The sequence below is a fragment of the Rhincodon typus genome, chromosome 8, assembly GCF_021869965.1.
Source record: "Rhincodon typus isolate 14 chromosome 8, sRhiTyp1.1, whole genome shotgun sequence".
In the NCBI taxonomy this organism is placed as follows: domain Eukaryota; kingdom Metazoa; phylum Chordata; class Chondrichthyes; order Orectolobiformes; family Rhincodontidae; genus Rhincodon; species Rhincodon typus.
Window position 1 is genome coordinate 26,803,498 of NC_063339.1, and position 23,156 is coordinate 26,826,653.

A 23,156-nucleotide genomic window follows, 5' to 3' on the forward strand; every position below is an offset into this window, starting at 1 on the left:
ATTCCAGGCAACATCCTGGTAAATCTCCTCTGCACCTTTTCCAATGCTTCCACATCTTTCCTGTAATGAGGCGATCAGAACTGGACACAATACTCCAGATGTGGCCAAACCAGGGTTTTGTATAGCTGGAGCATAACTTCATGGCTCTTGAACTCAATCCCTCGATTAATGAAAGCTAACACACCATACGCCTTCTTAGCAACTCTATCCACCTGGGTAGCAGCTTTCAGGGAATTGTGGACATGAACCCCAAGATCCCTCTGCTCCTCCACACTGCCAAGAATCTTTCCGTGACCCTGTATTCTGGTTTCAAATTTGTCCTTCCAAAATGAATCACCTCACACTTTTCAGGGTTAAACTCCATCTGCCACTTCTCAGCCCAGCTCTGCATCCTATCAATGTCCCTTTGTAACCTAGAACAGCCCTCCGCACTATCCACAACTTGACCCACCTTCGTATCGTCTGCGAACTTACTGATCCACCCTTCCACCCCTTCATCCAAATATATAGGGTTGATATGTAGGGTCTAATTCCAAATGTTTTTGATTGCATTATGGGTTGAAAGCCAGGCCTCTAGGAATTCCCTACATGTCTGTGGTTGGCTTGAGCTAGGATGGTCACATTGTCCCAGTTAAACTGACGGCCTTCATGTCCAAGTGCACTGAGATGAGGGAAAGTTTGTTGTGTCATTTGCTGCTAGCTGGTGTCTCTGTATCCTGATGGCTAGTTTCCTTCCAGTCTGGCCAATGTAATGTTTTTTGCAGTCACTGCAAGATATTTTGTAAACTACATTAGTCCTGCATGTCATGGGTATGGGGTCTTTGGTCCTTGTGAGTGTTTGTCGTATTGTGGCTGTGAGTTTGTGTGCTACCATAATTCCTAGTGGTTGTAGGAGTCTTGTCGTCCGTTCTGATATGCTCTTGATATAGGGTAGTGTGGCCAGTGTATTAGGGCGTACTGTGTCCTCTTGCTGTTGTCTAGAGGCCTGGTTTTCAACCTGTAATGCAATTAACAAATATTTACAAATGTGCAATTAGACCCCATATACAAACCCATGCAGAACAGAACCGGAAATGACACAACCCACACTTAACAGATCAGATCATATAAATACCAAGTAGAGTAGAACAACGTCGCTTCATCGGAGGCCGCACTGATGATGTTACCTAGCATGGTGATGAAATGTCTGTACAATAACCAGCCAGCTCGGTGAGCAAGCCAACAACCTAATTTAAAAGATATTTGGACAGGTAGATGGATAGGAAAGGTTTAGAGGGATATGGACCAAATGCAGACAAACGGGACTAGATTAATTTAGGAAACCTAGTCAGTATGGACAAGTTGGACAGAATGGCCTGTTTCCGTGTTGCATGACTCTATAATATTTGTTGTTCATCTGTACTTGCCCATGAACTGAGTGGCTTGTTAGGACATTTCAGAGGGCATTGAGAATCAACCACATTGTTGTGGGTCTGGAGTCGCATGTAGGCCACATCAGGTAAGGATGGCAGGCTTCCTTCCCTAAAGCATAATAGTGAACCAGGTAGGTTTTTTAAGGCAATTGATAATTGTTTCCTCATCACCATTACTGAGACAAGCTTTCAATTCCATATTTTAGTATTGAATTTGAATTCTACCAATTACCTCGGTGGGATTTGAACGCCTATCTGCACAGCGTTTAGCGTCGGCCTCTGGTTTATTCACAGAGAGATGTAATATACCACTGTCTCCCCAAATCATGATGATGAATTTGTAAATGTATCCATCTGCCCATCAGCAATGCAAGTGGTCAGTGTCTTTAAATCCCATTTAACACGTTTCTAAGCAGAACCTGCATCCACACATTTGCAGAAGTTAAAAACTCACAAAATGATGTGAAGCTGTTTGTAAAGGTCTGCAGACCACAACCACAGGAAGTATCAAGTGATTAGCTTAAACAAAGGGTTGAAATGATCATCACTCTCTCAAGAAGCAATTGCTTGAAAACCATGCCCCATCTGAACCATGTATCAGATTCAAAATAAAAGTGGGAACTGTGGTTGAAGGATTCAGTTTATATATACGCACAACCAATTCTTTTTTAATTCAGTTGTGGGATGTGGGCGTTGCTGGCTAGCCAACATTTCTTGCCCATTCCTAGTTGCCCTTGAGAAGGTGGTGGTGAGCTGCCTTTTTGAACCACAGCAGTCCACCTGCTGTGGGTTGAACCACAATGCCATTAGGGAGGGAATTCCAGGATTTTGACCCAACGACAGTGAAGGAACAGCGATATATTTCCAAGTCAGGATGGTGAGTGGCTTGGAGGGGAACTTGAAGGTGGTGGTGTTCCCATATGTCTGCTGTCCTTGTCCTTCTAGATGGAAGTGGCCGTGGGTTTGGAAGCTGCTGTCTAAGGATTTTTTGGTGAATTTCTGCAGTGCATCTTATAGATATTGCTGCTACTAAGCATCAGTGGTGGAGGGAGTGGATGCTTGTGGATGTAGTGCCAATCAAGCGGGCTGCTTCGTCCAGGATGGTGTCAAACTTCTTGAGTGTTGTTGGCGCTGCACTTATCCAGGCAAGTGGGGAGTATTCCATCACACTCCTGACTTGTGCCTTGTAGATGGTGCACAGGCTTTGGGGAGTCAAGGTGAGTTACTCACTACAGTATTCCCAGGCTTTGACCTGCTTGTGACCACTCCTAATCGACAAGTCACCTTCACTTATAGTTAGGATGTCTTCATTTGCATTAGGTATGACAGTGATTGCAATCTTCAATGATATAACTACTCAGAGTTTGGATCAAATACCCAATTTCATATTCTTGCTGATGCAAGCTGAAGGAACAGCACTTCACCTTCCACTTAAGCACTTTACAGCCTTCTAGACCCAACATTGAGTTCAATAATTTCAGACCATAAACTCTATTCTCCATTTTAATCTCTTTCCACCAAGACCCCTTAAGTAACTTTTTATTCGTGCATTTACTTTCAGATAGAATTGACCTTTATTGTGCTATTAATACCTATTTCTGGACCAATACTAGTACCACTCCAGTTACCTTTCATGCCATGATATTTTTGGTATTCAATCTCCCACCTTCTAACCTATTTCTGACATTTCCTTTGGTTCTACCTGACCTTTCTCTCTTATTCAACAGCATAAAACCCATCAACTTTCTACCTCTCTTCAGTTCCATAGAAGATTCACATTAGATTCAGAACAGTAACTTTCCACAAATGCTGCTAGACCTGGTGAGTTTCTCCAGTATTTTGATTTTATTTCAGATCTGCATTCTCTGCAGTACATCACTTTTATTCATGTTCGTGAGTGTTCATCTTGGGGCAGCAGAGGATGTTTCTCATGAAAAAAGACAGAGGAGATCTACTCATAATATATACAAGTAAGGAAGGCTACTTTCTCATTTAGGTTATCTGTCCAATGTCTACGTACTCTGAAACCATTCCAGTTATTGGTCAGTCTGCATTGTGGTACTCATCATTCTTAAATTGACTTTCTACCATTTTCAGCCTATATCCCCTTGTTCTGTTGTTACATCTTGCATTGAATAGTGCTCCATATCCAATCTTTCTTGTCTACCTTTATAAGTTTTCATCTCAGCAATATCCTTTGGCAGCTAGAAAACCCAGTTTTTCCAGTCTTTCCTCATAGTTCAATCCATGGACATTGCAAATACATATAATGTTTGTTTATTAGTTTGATTCAGATGGAGGCACTCTGAACCCTAATCAAAACACTGCAGTCCTAAAGAGCTACTGCATATAGTCTAGGCACACCCTTTGGTGCAGTGTTAAATAAGGATGGTCTTGCTGGTTTTGATATTCATTCAGTCCCATTTTCAGGGACAGCACACCACAAGAGGGAGGCCTGAGGTGGACATGAAATTAATATAAACAGTGTTGGCTGTTGAGAGATTGTTACATGCGGAAAGACAACATACAAATTTTATGTTGCCTCATTACCAACTTTCCAAAGACAAATGTTAACCATTAGACAGCTTTAGCAATCACTGTCCCTGTTCTGATCAATTCAAACAAGCTTTTGCAGTAGGACACAGAATAGATGTCGGGCTGCTCATTTACATAGAAAGTAAAGTTGCCAGAGTCCCAGAAGACCATAGGCTTACTCTGTCATTAGAGAGAGAGACTACTGATGGTTGTTTAACTGGAGAGTGACTACACCTCAGGTGAGAGGAGAGGTTGAGAGGGAGGGAGCAGTTACATATACAGGGATTCTAACCCCTGCTTTAGTGGGGTTTCTCCAAGGCTGCCTGTACACTCGCAGCAGAGGTAGGTGCAGCTACAACACATTAGGAACACCGAGTCTGACGTTGACTTGTTTTGCCCCACTTTCATCAAAATGACCAATTTTTACCTCTCTGTCTTTTGGAGGACATAGATTATGAATATATTTGTTGAGGCCTAGAAAACCCTGGCCTGGCTGCATTTATTGCCCATAACTAGTTGCCTCATTTCCCTCAAGCTGCTGAAGTCCTTGGAAGTTCAGGAAGATGCTTGGCAGAGGAAATTTCAAGATATTGGTCCACATCAGAAACATGTGCGGCTTGGAGGGGAGTTGGAAAATGCCATAACATTGATCACTGCTGTCAGTTGCAGGGGTCATAAAGGAGTGAAGGTCTGGTGAAGTTATCATCATAGAATCCCTACAGTGTGGAAACAGGCCCTTTGACCCAACACCGACCCTCAGAGCATCCCACCCAGACCCATCCCCTATAATCCACCTAATCTACACCTCCCTGAACACTACAGGAATTTAGCATGGCCAATCCACCTAGCCTGCACATCTTTGGACTGTGGAAGGAAACCGGAGCACCTGGAGCAAACCCACACAGACACGGGGAGAATGTGCAAACTGCACACAGACAGTCACCCGGGGGTGGAATCAAACCCGGGTCCCTGGCGCTGTGAGGCAGCAGTGCTAACCACTGACCCACCGCACCGCCCTATCTTCACAAATCACACACACTGTGAGCATAATGTGACTGTGACACCAATGTGCTTCACCCTGGAAAGTCTTGTGTTTTTCAATGTTGTTTGAGTTGCACCCATCCACACAAATAGTGAATATTCCATCACATTCCTGGTGTGACATTGCAGGTGGCAGGGAATCTTGATGCTGTAAGAAGCTCAGTAACTTATTGTGGAGCAACCAAACTGTCCTCTGCCCTTCAGTACAATGGTTTTTCCAGTCTATGCAAATCTGCTTTACTCTCAGGCAAGTTTCTGGTCAGTGGGGACATTTACGTTGGGGACTTGGCAAGACAGGTATTATTGAAGATTGGAAAAATTTTGGTTGTGTTCTCTTATTTGAGTCAGCTATTGCCAAGAATCACTGCACCATAAAATAGCGTTGATCAGTACTCCAGTTCATTCATTCATGTAAGTGAATAAAATAACTCACTGAGACCTGTGTTTGCAACCTGACAAAGAAAAGTAGGAACGTGTCCCCAGTCAGACACAGACTATGAAAACAGAAACAATAACCCCTTTCCAATTTTATCAAGCAGGGGTCCTAAGGTGCAGTGGGTAGCAGTCCTGCATCTGAGTCAGATGCTCTGGGTTCAAGTCCTACTCCAGGACTTGATGGTGATGAAGGATGTGTTCACAATATTGTCAAACAGGAAGATTATCAACCTGTAAATTCTTCCAAAATGTCTATGGCAGGTAGAAGGGTGATGAGTTTCCAGGTCAGCTATGCTTGATGATGAATGGTGTCCCTAAAGTGACAGACTAATGGTCTGTTTACTAGCCTGTTCGTAGGTCTAGTGGGACTGTATTCTGAGGAGAGGGTTTGTAGATTGGCCCTATACTCATTGGAGTTTCAAATAATCAGAGGTGACCTTCTCGGAACACACAAGATTCTTAGGGGACTCGACAGGGTTGATGCAGAAAGGAATTTTCCCCTTTTGGGAGAGTCCAGCACGAAAAGGCATCAGGTCAGAATAAGGAGTTGCCCATTTAAGACAGAGATGAGGAGTTGTTCTCTCAGGGAGCGCTGAATCTCTTGAAATCTTTACCACAGAGAGCTGTAAAAACTGGGTCTTTAAGTATATTCAATGCTGAGATAGACACATTTTTAATCGGTTGAGAATGAATGGGGAAAAGGTGGGAAAGTGAAGTTCAGGATTATCAGATAAAAACCAAAAGAATGGCGGCTTGGTGGTTAGCACTGCTGCCTAACAGCGCCAGGGACCCAGGTTCAATTCCACCCTCGGGCAACTGTCTCTGTGGAGCTTGTTTACATTCTCCCTGTGTCTGCGGGGGTTTCCGCCCAAAGATGTGCAGGCTAGGTGGATTGGCCATGCTGAATTTCCAATAGGAATGTGTAGATTAGGTGGGTTACAGGAAATGGGCCTGGGTGGGATGCTCTGAGGGTTGGTGTTGACTTGTTGGGCTGAAGGGCCTGTTCCCATACTGTAGGGGTTCTATGATCTCTGAATTGCAGATGCTGTAAATCGAGAACAAAAGCAGAAGTTGTTGGAAAAGCTCAGCAGGTCTGGCAGAATCTGTGAAGAAAAAAGCAGAGTTAACATTTTGGGTCCAGTGACCCTTCCTCAGAACGGGAAACATTAACGCTGACTTTTTCTTCATAAATGCTGCCAGACCTGGTGAGCTTTTCCAGCAACTTCTGTTTTTGTTGTTGTTGACGATTATCAGATTGGCAATGATCACATTGAATGGCAGAGTAGTCTCAATGGGCTGAATGGCCTACTTTTGCTCCTCAGCCTTATGATCACTTCCAGGAAGAATGAGCCATAGAAACAGACAAAACATGTGCTTTTTCCACCTTATGTGCCTCTTAGTAAGAGAAAGATCCAAGTCTACATATAAACTCCATAGAAACTGCATTCCAACAACAGACGTAGGAACCAAACCCCACAAAGGTAAATAAAGGTTACATTTGATTTGCATTTTTGGTGATTTGATATTCTACAGAAGTTCACCCGAGTAGGATTGTTACACGTCTTTGTGATGTCAAACGGAGAACCAAAATTAGATTCATTCCTGTAGAAATTCAGTGTGGAGTGCCAAAGAACAGAAAATAATAACTGAGTTCAAGTACACAGACACACATACCCTCCTCTCTTCTAACAGTGCCTTGCAATTGCATTACTTTTAGGAGGTTTATTATATTTGCTATAAAATGTTCATTGTTATTGAAATTGCACAGTGATATATATAGATAGATGCTTCTATTTACTCATTAATGTATGGAAACATATCTAACATACCCACCACATAGCAGCTTGCAAATACAGATGTGGCATACTTGCATAATGATGCAGAACAACAGAACAATCCAGTAATATGCAGATGCACCACTTTTACACAGAAGCAGCTAATAACAGACACATTATATTTGCAAGGCAATACCGCAATGCATTTGCAAACAGAGCATGACAAGTGCTTCAATTTTTAAATCTTAAGCACCCTCACTGATGGAGAGGCAATGTAAGTCTTTAACAGGAAAAGATGTAGTAGATAAATTATTTCCACTGGTTGGGGATTCTAGAACTAGGGGACATAGTCCAAAAATTAGGACCAGACTATTCAGGAAAGATGTTAGGAAGCATGTCTATGCACAAACGTTGACAGAGATTCAGAACTCTCTTCCACCAATGGCAGTTGGTGCTGGAATATTGTAAATTTTAAGTCTGAGAAAGATAATTTTTGTTAAGCAAAGGTCTTAAGGGAAATGGGCCAAAGGCAGGTATATGGAGTTAGGCCCCATTTCAATCATGATCTCATTGAACAGCAGAAACGGCTCAAGGGGCCGAATGGCCTACTCCTGCTCCTATGCATCTGATTGATGAAATTATCTCATGTTTCTGGAAAAGTTCTCTCTCAAAATTGAAGGTTTGGTTCTTCCAAGTCAATCTTACACCCCACATCTTAAATTTGTATTTTTCCTGCCCAGTCTGAGATGTGTACCCTTATGGAATGGAAATCACTGTAATTGGTGTAATTTTTACTGGGTTAAATGAAGTCAGACTCTATTCCATAAAAGTACTCTTTAAATTAAGGAATATTAGACATGGACCAAAGAACCAGATGCATTTAATTACAATTATGAAAGTAAAAGACAAAATACTTGCATTTACATAGCATTTTTCATAACCAACAGATGTGAAATTAAGTAATAAAAAGCTCAAACGTTCAGCAAACAATAAAAGTACAGTTTATCTCAACACAGATATAATCAGTGTTCAGATTGCACCAATTACAATTTTTTAAAAGTGAATGTGAAGAAATACAACAATTCCTATATTCAAAAAAAAGACACCGTACATAAAGGGGTTATTAGTTCATCGTGTTTCTGCTAGCTGTTTGTAAGAACCAACCAACTGATCCCATTTCCATGCTTGCTCCCCCATTGCCCAGCTCTTTCTTCGCCATCAAGCATTTATCATCCTTCATTTGAAAAATTATTATTAAATTTGCTTCCACTATCCTTCCAGTCAGTCTATTCTAGTTCATTTCAACTCACTGTCTGAAAAATGTTTTCCTTAAGTTATCTGTGGTTTATTTGCCAATTACCTTACATCTGTAAACTCTGGTTACAGATCTGGCTGCTATTTATTTCAAAACATTATCAAAACTCCCTAAGACCTTGAACAACCCAATTCTGTGCAGTTGCTTCATGTAGCCAATGTCTGTCCAGGTACATTTCTAGTGAATCTCCTATGCATCCTTTGTGAAGCCTTGACATCCTCCCTATAGTGTGGTGACCTGAATTTAACATATTTCTCTAACCAAGGCTCAACTGTAATTATTTAGTATAGCTTCCATGTTTTTATACTGTGTGCCTCCACTTATAAAACAAATGATGCTGTATTCCCTTTAAATTTCCTTCACCACCACCACTGTCCATAACTCTGGGCTCTCTTTCTTTAAAATTACATAATTAAGTTTCATTGCCTCTCCTTGTTCATCCTCCCAAAAATAGATAATTTTGCACTTCTGTGTTAAATTTCATCTACCATGTGTCTGCCTATTTCACCAGTCTTTACCTTCATTGAGCCTGTCACCATTCTCCTCACTGCTCACTACATTTGAGAGATTAATGTCATCTACAGTCTTTGAAATTATGCTCTGTACACCAACATCCGTACATTCATATACATAAAACACAGCAGCGGTCCCAACAATGACCTCTATGTGGCACTGCTGCTACCTATGATGACAAATAACAGTTCACTACTATTCTTTGTTTTTGTCCCTTATTCAATGTCAAATCTATGCAGCCGCTGCCCTAATGCAATGGGCTACAATCTTGCGAAAAAGCATAATATGTTATATATTATCAGACTTCTTTTTAAAAGTCCATATATATATACTCATCAACTGCACTACCCTTATCCATTTGTTCACCAAAAAAACTCAATCAAGTTATTAAATTTATATTTGACAAATTCATGCAAACTTTATTTATTAATGCATGTTTTCAAAAAACTATTCTATATAATTTTATCTGAGATTAATATATCTAACAATTTCCCTGCCATTGATGCAAGATTAATTGTTGGGTTTACACCATGGTCCTTGTTGAACAGAAATGCAACATTCACAATTCTCCAAGCCTTTGCTACCACTCCTCTATCTGAAAAGGACTGGAAGATTGTGGCTATAACCTTTGTTTCTTCAGTCACTCAAGAATCAAGTCACTCAGATGGGGTGATCTTAACATCTGTCAGTCAATTTACTCCTTTAAATTGGGTTAGACAGCAACAAACATTGAAATGCTTCAGTACAAATGTACCCTCCATGCTCACCATTGAAACAGGAAATGTCTTTTGCTATGCTCCTATGATTCGTCATCAGTTTGACTATCAACATGAACACAAGCTCTCTAGACTACAAAATAGGAGCAGGTCTGGCAGACAACAAAATAAAACTCTGTAACCTGATTAATCATTTAGCAAAGTGAGGTTACTCGGTTTTTAATTGTTTGCCTAAGTGAACATGACATTGCAGGCTTCAGAATATGCTATTCACAAGTCTAGAGATAATTAAAAGTAATAAAACCTGGTGCCTGTTGAAATAAATACTATTTATTCTGTGCAGAGGGATAGGCTACCGGAGATAATTCATGGATGAACTAATTATTTACTGAATGTAGATTAATCTCCTTGTCACACATAATATGATATAAATTAGCTCCAATTGACTAATTGCAGCCCAACCTATGCACACCTTGTTATGATCAGAAATTCACTGACTGCACAGAAAGAGTTCTCACAACATAAAATGGTGAAGATCTATTTTTAACACTGGGTAAATCCAACCAAAGATTCAATTCTACAATGACTGGAACCTGGGAAAATTTGGAACTTTTTGATGATGTAAAGTGGGATTATGATTGTGAATAGTAAACCCTGACATGTTTTGAGAATGCAGGCCAATTTTCACCAGGAAAGAGACACGTATTGCAACTCTTAGTTCCTCACTGGCACGTTAAAAAAAACACCCAGGACACCGAAGGAAGCAGTATGCAGCAAGAATAGATAAACATGAACAACAGCAACAATACCTACTGATGCAGAATCTCGGGCATTAATGAAAATAAAACTTTTTTTAAGAAGAATCCTGGACCAGTCTTTGTTTTGCTGCTTCCGTTCACTAATAAACTAAACATGCATAATTTATGTACAGGGATTAATTCAAAAAATACAACAGTTTGTCTTATCATAGTCATTTGTATCATATTATATGAATGGATATAATGAAGCAAACGTTTTAAAGTGGTTCAGCTACCTGGCTAACATGTCGCTAAAGGACTAATGATGAAAGCTTCTTTGATGCCAGGAAACTGAAAGAGTGCATCTGCAAGTAATATGGGATCAAAATTGCAAGTATATAGATTGATTCATATTACTGTTCTAGGAGGATGTTAATCTTCAATGTGTTGTTATTATGAGTTTGGTACAAATGTTGGAAAAAATATCTCCAAATCCAAATGGATGGATAATAAAAACCAACAACTGTCTGATTTGAAAGTGTTCATTTTGGTCAAACAATCAGCTGTTGGGGATCACAGAAGGAGGATGCCTCATGATGCAAGTCTTGGATGTGTAATTCCTCTCTCTTCAGTTTTTTAACTTTTTAATTTGTAAATATATGCTTGTTAATTTTTTTTCTCTCTTTAGGATAGAAGTGAATCTACTAATGTTGCTAATACTCGGTCAATTGAATGGGTGTATGTGCATGCTCTAGTTGTAATTAAGAGCAACTGACACTACTTGGGAAAAGACTAGGGCATGTATAAAAAGAAACTAATCCCTTGCTTCTTCCTTTGCCAGTTGGATGCTTATAAGTTTAACACCTGTTACTGCTACAGTTATCACATTTATCCAATTGACAAGTTCCACCTCCTCTTATCAAGTAGATTTCCTCCAAACAAAATCTCAGAAGATGGTATATGAGTAACTTGAGACCTGCCATGTGATAAATGTAACAAGTTTTGGAGGAAAAACGTGACTGATTTCTGAAGTACTCTAACACAGCTGTTTTTCTACATCTTCTGTTTGGGCCAGAGTTTCACCACTAGGGAGAGTGTCTCTGTAATGGCAAAAATAGTAGGTCTGCCTGACAGTCTAAATCGCAGCCCCAGACTGAATGGAGTGGATACATTTCACATGTGTGTGGTTTATGGATGCAGCTGGCCATTAAAATCACCAGTTTTTTTCTTATTCATTCACAGAATGAGGACATCGCTGGCTATGCAGCATTTATTGCCCATCCCTAATTGCCCAGAGGGCAGTTAAGAGTCAATCACATTGCTGTGGGTCTGGAGTCACATGTAGGCCAGACAAGGTAAGGATGGCAGTTTCCTTCCCTAAAGGACATTAGTGAACCAGGTGGGTTTTTCCTGACAATCGACAATGGGTTCATGGTCATCATTAGATTCTTAATTCCAGATACTTACTGAATTCAAATTCCACCATCTGGCATGGCGGGGTTCGAACCCAGGTTGACAGAATTTTATCTGGGTCCCTGGATTAACAGTCCAGCAATAATACCACTAGGCTATCGCCTATCCTACTGACATGGGATTTCAGTAGCTTTGGGTTGTGAACCACAAATTGTAGATTAGACCTGGTGACAGCACTTCGTGGATTCAGTTGAATAGCCAGGGTTTCCCTTCGAAAAGGCAAGGTATCCCTTTGGATCTGGTCTCAGAGCAGCTTTACTGAAGGTAAGGTCCCTTCTGAAATTGTTAAGAGCGTGCATAAATATGCGTAGAACATTTAAAATTAATTACTGTCAGATTCATTAGAACAAAAAACAGACCTGTCAAACTCGGCTGTCAAAACTGTGAAACGCAAGTGTCAAGGGGATCCATCAGAGGAATTTGTCAAAGATTTTAAAAGGACATGTCAAAGGGAGTTGTCAGGCTGATAAGACATTTAGAAATCCTGCCCTTACAAAAAAAATGTCTGGGATGTTTATAAATAAGTCATTGATTGATTTTTCATACTGCCTGCTGATAAAGGCTGAAGGCTTTGTTACTGGATTGCTCCTGCATGATTGATTTCACCATCATCTATTATCACAGAGGGGGGTCTTCTATTCCCATTGACAGCTACAAGTGTTTACATGCTCTTTGAAGTGGGACTATGAATGAATTCCAATGCTTGTTATTATAAGGCACCGTGCACTTGAATTACCAGACTTTATTCAGTTGAAGAAATGTAAATGCATGTTTTTATCTTTGCAACATAATGAATTCTACCACAAAATAATTAAAATGTTGCTTTGGAGAGCTTTGCTTTACCTCAAATATGCTTGTGTTTTGAAATCTGCCTAATGTGGATACTAGGTTAGTATATGGCAAAGGGTGTGTCGGCAAATGAGTTGGCACCAAGCTGGAATTGGGACTGTAAAGGGGGCAAGGGGGTGAACTAGAATGGATGGGGCATGGGGATGTTTCATATTTTGCTTTTTGTACATTAAATTTCAACGTTCAGATGTCAGATCGATCTTCCTAGGAGACAACCCAAGGAAAGCGATGGCCTGGATGGTGTCCCCGGCTGAGCACACATATCCTGTGTGGACCAACTAGTGGAGGTACTCAATGACAGCTTCAACCTCTTCCTCCTACAAGCCAAAGTTGCCACCTATTTCAAGAAGACCACCACCATCCCCGTACCTACGAAAACACATGCAACGTGCCTTAATGACTACTGTCTAGTGGCTCTGACCTCCACTAATCATGAAGTGCTCTGACAGGCTGGTCATGGCCTACATCAACTCCAGTCCCCCAGCCTGCCTCGATCCCCTACAACTTGCCTACCGACGTAACAGGTCGACAGAGCATGCCATATCCCTACCCCTGCACTCATCCCTGGAATACCTGGACAACAAGGTCACCTACGTCAGACTCCTGTTCATTGAAGGCAGAGCTGTAGTCAACATCATTATTCCCTCCAGACGGATCTCAAAACTGCATGACCTTGATCACGGCTGTGCCCCTTACAACTGGATCCTCAGCTTTCTGACCCATAGGCTGCAATCAGTGAGGATAGGTAACTGCACCTCCTCCACAATAACACTCAACACTCGAGTCCCCCAAGGATATGTTCTTAGCCCCCTACTGTACTCCCTGTATACCCATGACTGTGTTGCCAAATTCTAAACGAATGCCATCTACAAGTTCGCTGACGACACCACTGTAGTAGAATGGATATCTAACAACAACAAGTCAAAATACAGATGGGAGATAGAGGGCTTGGTGACATGGTGCAATGAGAATATCTCTCTATCAACATCGGTAAAACTAAAGAACTGATCATTAACTTCAGAAAGAAGTGAGGCGAACATGCTCTCAATTACATTAACGGAGCTGAGGTTGAGAGGGTGAAGAGCAGCAAGTTTCTATGAGTGACGATAGCTGACAACCTGTCCCGGACTTGCACAACAATGCCTCTTCTTCCTCAGGTGACTCAGGAAATTTGGCATATCCATAAGGTCCCTCACCAACTTCTACAGATGCACAACTGAAAGCATAGTGTCTGGGTGCATTATGGCCTAGTATGGCAATTGCTCTGCCCAGAACAGTAAGAAACTACATAAAGGTTCGGCCACATCTGGAGTATTGTGTCCAGTTCTGGTCACCTCATTACAGGAAAGATGTGGAAGCGTTAGAAAAGGTGCAGAGGAAATTTACCAGGATGTTGCCTGGAATGGAGGGAAGGCCTTACGAGGAAAGGTTGAGACAGCTACAGCTTTTCTCTTTAGAACGACGAAGGATGAGAGGTGACTTGATAGAGGTGTACAAAATGATCAGAGGTATAGATAGAGTAGACAGCCAGAGACCTTTTCCTATGGTGGAGGTAGCTTTTACAAGGGGACATAGTTTTAAAGTGAAAGGAGGTAGACATCGGGGAGATGTCAGAGTTAGGTTCTTTACTCAGAGAGTGGTAGGGGCGTGGAATGCATTGCCGGAGAGGCTAGTGGAGTCCGCTTCATTAGGGGCATTAAAGCGGCTATTAGATAGGCATATGGATGATAGTATAAGGTAGTGGTGGAGGTTAGATAGACCTTAGGTTTAGGATAAAAGTTTGGCACAACTTTGTGGGCCGAAGGGCCTGTACTGTGCTGTACGGTTCTGTGTTCTATGTTCTAAGGTTGTGCGCACAGCCCAAACAATCACGGAAGCCAACCTTCTATCCATGGACTCTATTTACACGGCTCACTGCCACGGAAAGGCTGCCAACATCAAAGACTCATCGCACCCCAGTAATGATCTTCTACAACCACTTCCATCAGGCAGAATTTACAGAAGCCTAAAAGCATGCACGAGCAGGTTCAGGAACAGCTTCTTCCCAGCCGTTATCAGACTGATGAATGGACACTCTAGCCTCAAATAATGCTAACATTGATCTCGCCCAGTGCACGCCCTGTGCAATGTAACCTGTATGCCGAAAGAACTGCGGATGCTGTAAATCAGGAACAAAAACAAAGTTGCTGGAAAAGCTCAGCAGGTCTGGCAGCACCTGTGAAGAAAAAAATCAGAGTTAATGTTTCGATCCGGTTCTGAGGAAGGGTCATTGGACCCGAAACATAAACTCTGATTTTTTTTTTCACAGATGCTGCCAGACATACTGAACTTTTCCAGAAACTTCTGTTTTGTAGCCTGTATGCCTCTGTCTGAGTCTTTTTAGTCTATATGTCCTCGCTTACTATGAACTGCCGGTAAACAAAGCTTTTCACTATACACATGACAATAAATCAACCAACCAGCCAAGCCAGGACTTTCTACATAGCTGAGGCTGTCTGGTGCTGAGATGAGCTCTCATTACTGGTCAACTCAGAATCCCTACAGTGCAGATACTGGCCATTCAGTCCAGCACCAGCCCTCCAAAGAACATCCCACCCTGACCCGTCCCTGTGGCCCCACATTTACCATGGCTACCCCATCTAAACTGCATTCCCTTGGATATGACAGGGCAATTTACCATAGCTAATCCACCTAATCTGCACATCTTTGGACTGTGGGAGGACACAGACACCGGGAGATTGTGCAAACTCCACATAGACAGTCACCCAAAGCTGGAATCGAACCCAGGTCCCTGGTGCTGTGAGGCAGCAGTGTTAACTACTGAGACACCATGCATCTTTGCTTATCATACCTCCCAAGAAACCTTCCTACACCGCGATAACCAGTCTTCCAGGCTGCTTTCCCCTACCCCCAACTTCAACAACCTCATTGTCATTAAATCATGTGATTAGCAGGGGACAGAAAGCAACCCAGATAGACATTAGGTGCTGCAAAATAAAAAGAAATAACCAATAGTCCCAAAACTCATTGTCACCATCAAGATAAAAACAAAAAAAAATCTTCGATATGGTCAACAATTTTTTCTATAACCATCTCCCATTGTCCAGCTCAAAGGGACTGTCCTCATTTGAATTCTAATCTATTTGATCCTAACCCAAAATCTCTCAATATCTTCACTCCACTGCAACACACACAGATCAGTATCTCTGGAGTCCCCAAACATCTATGCTTGGCAACATCATCCAAACACTTGGGTCAGCTGATGATACCAACCGTTAATACTCCATCACTTCTCTTGATCCCACCAAAGCCTCTGTACAATTTGGAAAAGGAAAAAAAATCCCTGCTGTTAAAGTTACAATGACAGGAGCCATCAACATCAGCACCAGTGACTGCACTCCCTTGTCATGGACTGCACCTCTCTCCAGCCATTGTTTCATGCTGAACCAACTGACCACAATGAGATCACCTGCCTCTACACATCCCCTACCCATTTCACCCCCATCTCTGTTCAAGTGGTGCTGAAATTCTCATCTACCATTTTTTGTCACTTCCAAACTTAAATATTCCAATGCTCTCCTCGTCTCCCATCTTCCAATCTCTGGAATCTTTGTCTTATTCAAAAATACTACAGTCAGATGCCTAGACTGCACCTAATTCAATTCACCTATTACTCCTGTCATTGGTAACTTACTTTGGCTCCCGGTCCCCAATACCTACAAATTAAAATGATCATCCCAATGCGTTGATATGGCCTCAGATCCCCTCCCTTTCTCAGTAAGTTGCTCCATTCATAAACTCTCCAATCCTCCACCAGCTGGCACATTTGTAGCACCCATTCCTTTAATGGACCTTTACCCATCGAGGTTCCTACGCCTTGATAAATTCTCATGTTCTCCACCCCTCCTTTCTTTAAAGCATGCACTAAATGCACCTCTTTGAACAAGCTCTTAACCAGGCTAGGTGGATTAACCATGAAAAATTGCCCATGGTGTTGAGGGATGAGTAGATTAGGTGGGTTATAAAAAAGGGTGGCACGATGGCTCAGTGGTTAGCACTGCAGCCTCACAGCACCAGAGACCTGGCTTCAATCCCACCCTCAGGCGACTGTCTATGTGGAGTTTGCACATTCTCCCTGTGTCGGCGTGGGTTTCCTCTGGGTGCTCCAATTTCCTCCCACAGTCCAAAGATGTGCAGGGTAGGTGGATTGGCCATGCGAAATTGCCGATGGTGTTCAGGGATGTGTAGACTAGATGGGTTATAGGGGGATAGGTCTGGTGGGGATGCTGTGATGGTCGATGTGGACTTGTTGGGCCAAAGGGCCTGTTTCCACACTGTGGGGATTCTATGAAAACCTCATTTATTATCTACACATTAATATAAACATCTATTTATTTGGTTACTTCACAGTGATGTTCTTTGACAGAATTCTCAATGTCATAGATGCTGTGTACAACATCTTAAAGCTGTTATTGTCACAGGAGAAATGTGGTACAGGAATGACAGAAGGTATTCCAATAACTGTCCCTGTGAAAGCCATAGGTGGGATTGAAATTCCACCTTGCAGCAAACCACTGGTGTAAGAAGCACTGTTGCCTTTCAGGATCAGACACCTTCCTCTTTTTCACATTTTGACTTTACCATGTCAAAAACTTACACAATGGCACGAAACCTTTCCTTCATAATTGTGCCATTCCCATATTTAAATGTTATTCTATATTTTATCCTTACAGCTTTCTTATTCTAAACCATTTGGACAACCTAGCTTTTTTGATTTCGTGTATTCATGTTATTGCCATATCTCCTTGATCAATATTATGCATCTTTGCAAGCCCACTACTACTACTGTTACTTAAATGCAAGAGATTTTTTAGTCATATATTTAACATATTAATAACATCGATGAGGACATGAAATTGTCCCAGCAAGATCTGACTTGTTTGAAAAAGTATTATATGCAAGCAACTTTCTTGGAGAGACTGAAGCTTAGTCAGTAGTGGTGCATTATTTTCCACATGAAAATGTTTTTGGCTATTGTATTTATCAATGAAAAAATAAAAATCTGTTCTTTTTACTTGTACAAGGGAAAAGGTTAGTCATGTTATGCTGCTTCTTTATTGTAGGACTGCAATACTGGTCCACTTTCAACATGTGTTAAATGTAACACAGCTAATGCAACCTGACCACTGATTCTACCTCAAAATGGGAACAATAAGTTTACATCTGTCTCATCTCCCAGCAGCTAAACTGAACAATGATATACCATGTACATAATATGCAAGTGTTCAGTTAACCATTAGCTTACCACTTCCAACTACCTTTGGAGATATATGTTTAACATGAAATTCAAACTTCTAGTTAATAAATGAAAGAATAAAATCTTAAAGTTTCATGTCATTAAAATTTATCGCAACAAGTGACATAAAACACTATTTACTAAGCTTTCATTTTCTATTTGTTCATCCACCTAACCAAGGCTTTCGACTCAGTTAGATCAGGGTGTTCTATGGAAGACCATGTCAAAGGCTAGATTTCCAGCTAAATTCATCAACATCCTCAGTCTCCTCCATGACAAGATGTCAGCAATGGTCCTCATTGACAGTACTATGACAGGATCCTTTGAGGTCAAAAAGATATGTGTCATTGCCCCTCACCTTTTTCTCCATCTTCATCGGCATCATTCTTCATCCTGTCAAGAACAAGCTTCCCAGTTTGTGGACTTGAAATGTTTTGTAGACAGCCTAAACTGTTTGAAATCCAAGGAAAAAACAACACTGATCTCATTTACGGAACTTCAGTACGTGGATGACAACATCCTCTCTGCTCTCTCAGAACAGAATCTTCAAGTCTCACTTAATGTCTTCACAGAAGTACACTGAAGAATTGGTCTCAGGCTCAACCTCAAGAAGACTCAAATCCTTTATCAACTTGTCACAGGTATAGTTCTAGTCCATCCTTCCAAAAAGATCAACAGACAAATCCTCCTAAAATGTGAACATTTCCCCTATCTGGAAAGCTACCTGTCAGCTAAAGCTGACATTGATGCAGAGGTTCAACATTCCTTCCAATCTTCAAGCACCTAATGACCATGACATCCATCATTCTTTTGACTCTTCTATATAGCTCCAAAACTTAGACTACATGTAGATGCCTCCTTAATCCTTGAAAAAGTACTGTCAATGCTGCTTGAGACAAATTCTCCACATCAGCCGGGAGGGCAGGCATATTGATATCAGTATCCTTGAAGCAGTTAATAGCATGAGCCGAAACCAACTCCACTGGGCTAGTCACTTGCTAGGATGCCTGAGTTCCAATCGAAACAAATCTTCGCCCAGCTCAAGAAAGGCACTCAAACAAGAGGAGTACAAAGAAAGCATTTGGAAGACTCGCTGAAGCCTTTCTCAAGAAACGCAACATTGATGTAAATGCATGGGAAACCCTTTCTCAGAAGAAACTGGCTTGGAGGAACTTCCTGTTCGAAGGGGCTCAGCTCTGAATACACCCAGCAGCAAGAGGAAGTAGAGAAAAGGAACTGGAGAAAGAAATGCCAATGATCTCAAGGCAAAGGTCCACTTCTACCTCCTGGAAACATCTGCCAAATGTGCATTGGGGATGTGGCTTTGCGATCAAGCTCATCAACCACACAAGGACCCATAGAACCTAGGATGAGCGACTTGCAATTTCCTAGCTGGATAATCATACTCATTAGCAAGTGATTGCTGACGATGATTTGTAGATAATTTATGCATCAAGCTACAGAGAGGAAGATTCCCCCTTTATACTCATCAACAATTTGATTTAATTTATTATTATTGTCACATGGACAGAGATACAGTGAAAATTATTGTATTGCGTGCTATCCAGACAAATCATACCTTACATAAGTACATCAGGGTAATAGAAGAAAATGCAGAATATAGTGTTTCAGCTACAGAGAAGGTGCAGAGAAAGATCAACTCTAATATAGGGGAGAGGTCCATTCATAGGTCCGATAACAGTGGAGAAGAAGCTGTTCTTAAAACTGTTGGTATGTGGTTTCAAACGTTTGTATCTTCTGCCTGATGGGAGAGGGTGGAAGAGAGTATAACTGGGGTGGGAGAGGGCTTTGATTATGTTGGTTTCCTTGCTGAGGCAGTAGGGAGTGTAAGCTACAGCCCTTATAATAAACAGTCCACAGCTGCTTCCAGCTTCCAATGGATTCCTACGTTCCCCTTTCATTGACTATCTTCAGGTGCTTTCCTCCGTTTTCAGAGAGTTTCTTAAATCTACCAACAGCAGCAAGCTGATTTCAATGATTTATCTTCCTCTGCCCATACAAGAACAAACTTAGAAATTGTAGAAGGTTCCAGGATGTTCCTCCTTGACTAGATATCATCAGCCACCTGCACGTGGCTGCAATATCTTGTAGAGTTGAGGTTTTCTTTCTCTGATAACCACACTAATACTCTGATGTCCATGATATTCATTAACTTGCGAGGAAGGCCTGTAACCTAATCATAAAAATGGCTTCCTGTACTCTCTTCCCAAAGCAAGGTTGAAAGACAATAACCTTCTATCGAGGTAGAAATGCTAGCTCATCAGTCTTTAATCCCAACACCCTTTCATTTTAAATGGATTGTTTACAATATGACTACTCACAATCCAATATCAACCACACCTTTCTTGGACATTGGGAGATTCACAATAAACTCAATGCCTGCTGTTAGTTGTCTCAAAGCATAAATACTTTGCACCACCTCTTAGTAACATAACCTGAGCTTTCCTTTGATTTTCAGCAAGTAAAACTACCGAGCTTTACTGTAAGGCAGATTTTAGAACAGGTCAAAAGACTCCTTTCATTTACCCGAAATTTAAAGTTACAATGTCAAATTATAGTAATCTCACAAACATCAAAATTTAACAAATGACAAAGTTGGAGAGTTATAAATTTGAAAGTGCTATTGTAAGAGATTTAAAGGAGGTCAGGGCAAGAATTTTCTCCAAGGGAACGTTGCAGAAGGAAATGGGTTTGGAAAGGGGGATTGGGGTGCAAGTGTGAGGGACACAAGGAAGTGATCAAATAGGCATAAACTTCAATTGTGTGTTAGTGTACTTTCTGTCCATAGACCTAGCATTGCACTGACGATTTAGAGACAAAAAAAAACTGCAGATGCTGGAATCCAAGGTAGACAAACTGGAGGCTGGAAGAACACAGCGGGCCAGGCAGCATCAGGAGGAAAGGAGCAGCTAATACCAAAACAGCCCAGTGCTAAAAGGTGCAAACAGTCCTGAAATAAAACCTGCTTCAATCCATGAGCTTGAAATGCAGGTCTCTTTCCTGAGCTACCTGCAAGTGTATTCATCACATGTCTGGTTGGTTTTTTTAAATTCATCCATGGAATGTCAGGATTCTTGGCAAGGCCAGCATTTACTGCCTCTTCCTAATAGCCCTTTTACTGAGTGATTTGCTCAGTCATTTCAGAGGGCAGTTAAGAGGCAACCACAATATTGTGGGTCTCAAGGCCAAACCAGCTAATGTTGGCTGATTTTCTCCCCTGAAAGCCATTAGTCACCTCGATGGGGTCTTATAACAACTCAGTAGTTGCACAATTATCAATGAAACTGACATTTTATTTCAGGTATATTAATAATTGAATTTAAATTTTATGTGATGAGGATTAAACTCTAGCCCCCAGATGTATTAATCCAGATCTCTGATTTACTAGTCTAGTGGTATAACATTAAACCGGAATTCTCTTTCTACTGGTCCAACCACCAGACATAGCTTCATGTCTAGATCATTCCCATTTCTGAGCAAATGTGTCTCACACTATTGAGTAACCCATCCGATATAGTGACACTGACCACACTCCTCCACATCCTGTGCACCAATACCAGTACCAGATTACTGCCGCGGGTGATTTTATCGTCGGTACAATTGATTCTAGTCACTGACCTCATCAAAATGTCAGTGATGGGACATTCACTACTGGAAATTACTGAAAAATATTTTAAAGATGAACATATAAAGTAGATGTGAGGGGGAGAAGGGTGGGTTTGATTTAGAAACTTCCACTAAATGAGTACTCCAAGGCTCTGCTGTGCCTGGATTCCTGTGATCTCAACTGGCCCCAAGTACCAGGCTGTTTCTGTGTGAAATACACAGATGACAGGCTTGTCCCTCTTTGTAACATGAATTTGATCAGTGATATATTTCATGTTGGTGGTGGAACCCACATGGTGCCCTACTTTACGGAGGTAAAAGTCACATGTGGTTGTTTAAAACTAGACAGTGATCTAATGGTGCAATGAAGATCATTCGATCAGATTTGCTGGCTTCCATTTACAGGCAGTCTCCGAGCTGCGAATGGGTTCTGTTCTCAAGTCTGTTTGCAAGTCAATTTGTATGCAAGTTGGAACACAATGCAATACAATATAAAATAGCCTTTCAGAAGTATACGAAATGTTTGAATGGAAACTAAAGTGAGTACCTCTTACTTGGAGGGACCTGCTTAGGATTAAACAGCATCTCAGCACCTGCCCCACACGCACTAGCCACGCAACACACCCCACCCCGCCACCCCCACCACCCCAACCAGGGACTGGGTGACCGCTTTGCAGAACATCTACGTTCTGCTCACAAAAAAGACCCTGAGCTACCTGTTGCCTACCACTTTAACACACCACCCTGTTCCCTGGCCATGTATATGTCTCTGACTTGCTGCAGTGTGCCAGCGAAGCTCAATGCAACCTGGAAGAACAACACCTCATTTTCCACTTGGGGACCCTGCAGCCCTCCAGACTCAATATCGTGTTCAATAATTTTAGGGTCTAAACTCTCCCAGGTCCCAGCCCCCTACCCCACGCAGCAGGTCTTGCTATCACATAGCCTACCATTACACACTCCCTGTTGTTAGTCACTAACAGTCCCCATTAACAACTACTCACCCTCCCAGCCTGATCATTAGCAACTCCTTTGTCCAATTCTTCTTCTCTCTCTTTAGGCTCTGTCCTATTGTTTACTCCCTACCCCATCCCCCTCCCTATTTTCTGCATATAAACTGACGTTTTCCCACCTACCATCAGTTCCGAGGAAGGGTCTCTGGACCTGAAACGTTAACTTTGTTTTCTCCTTCACAGATGCTGCCAGACCTGCTGAGCTTTTCCACTAACTTCTGTTTTTGCCCCCAACCATGGACACCTGCATCCAACATTTGTCAACTCCTTGTGACCATCATGACATGTGACTAATGCACTTGCAGGTGGCTGAGGGAAGAGACCTGCATATCGAGCTCATGGATTGAAGCTCAGGGCTGTTTGCATCATTTAGCACCAGGCTGTGTCCATGCATTAGGTGCTTCACCCAGTATTAAAGG

At 41.7% G+C, this 23,156-nt stretch overlaps 1 protein-coding gene across 2 annotated transcripts in view; it reads right to left on the minus strand.

The window, feature by feature from the left end:
• prkcha (protein kinase C, eta, a) overlaps positions 1-23,156 on the minus strand; it is a 204,034-nt gene that overhangs the window by 86,545 nt on the left and 94,333 nt on the right. The window contains exon 1 of one of the 2 annotated variants that reach the window (XM_048599999.1): positions 9,794-9,862. The exons of the other annotated variant lie outside the window; for it this stretch is intronic. Within the exon in view, the coding sequence (XP_048455956.1) occupies positions 9,794-9,857 (64 nt within the window). The 5' untranslated portion in view covers positions 9,858-9,862. Of the gene's footprint in view, positions 1-9,793; positions 9,863-23,156 lie in introns of those variants that run through there. 2 annotated transcript variants of the gene reach the window in all.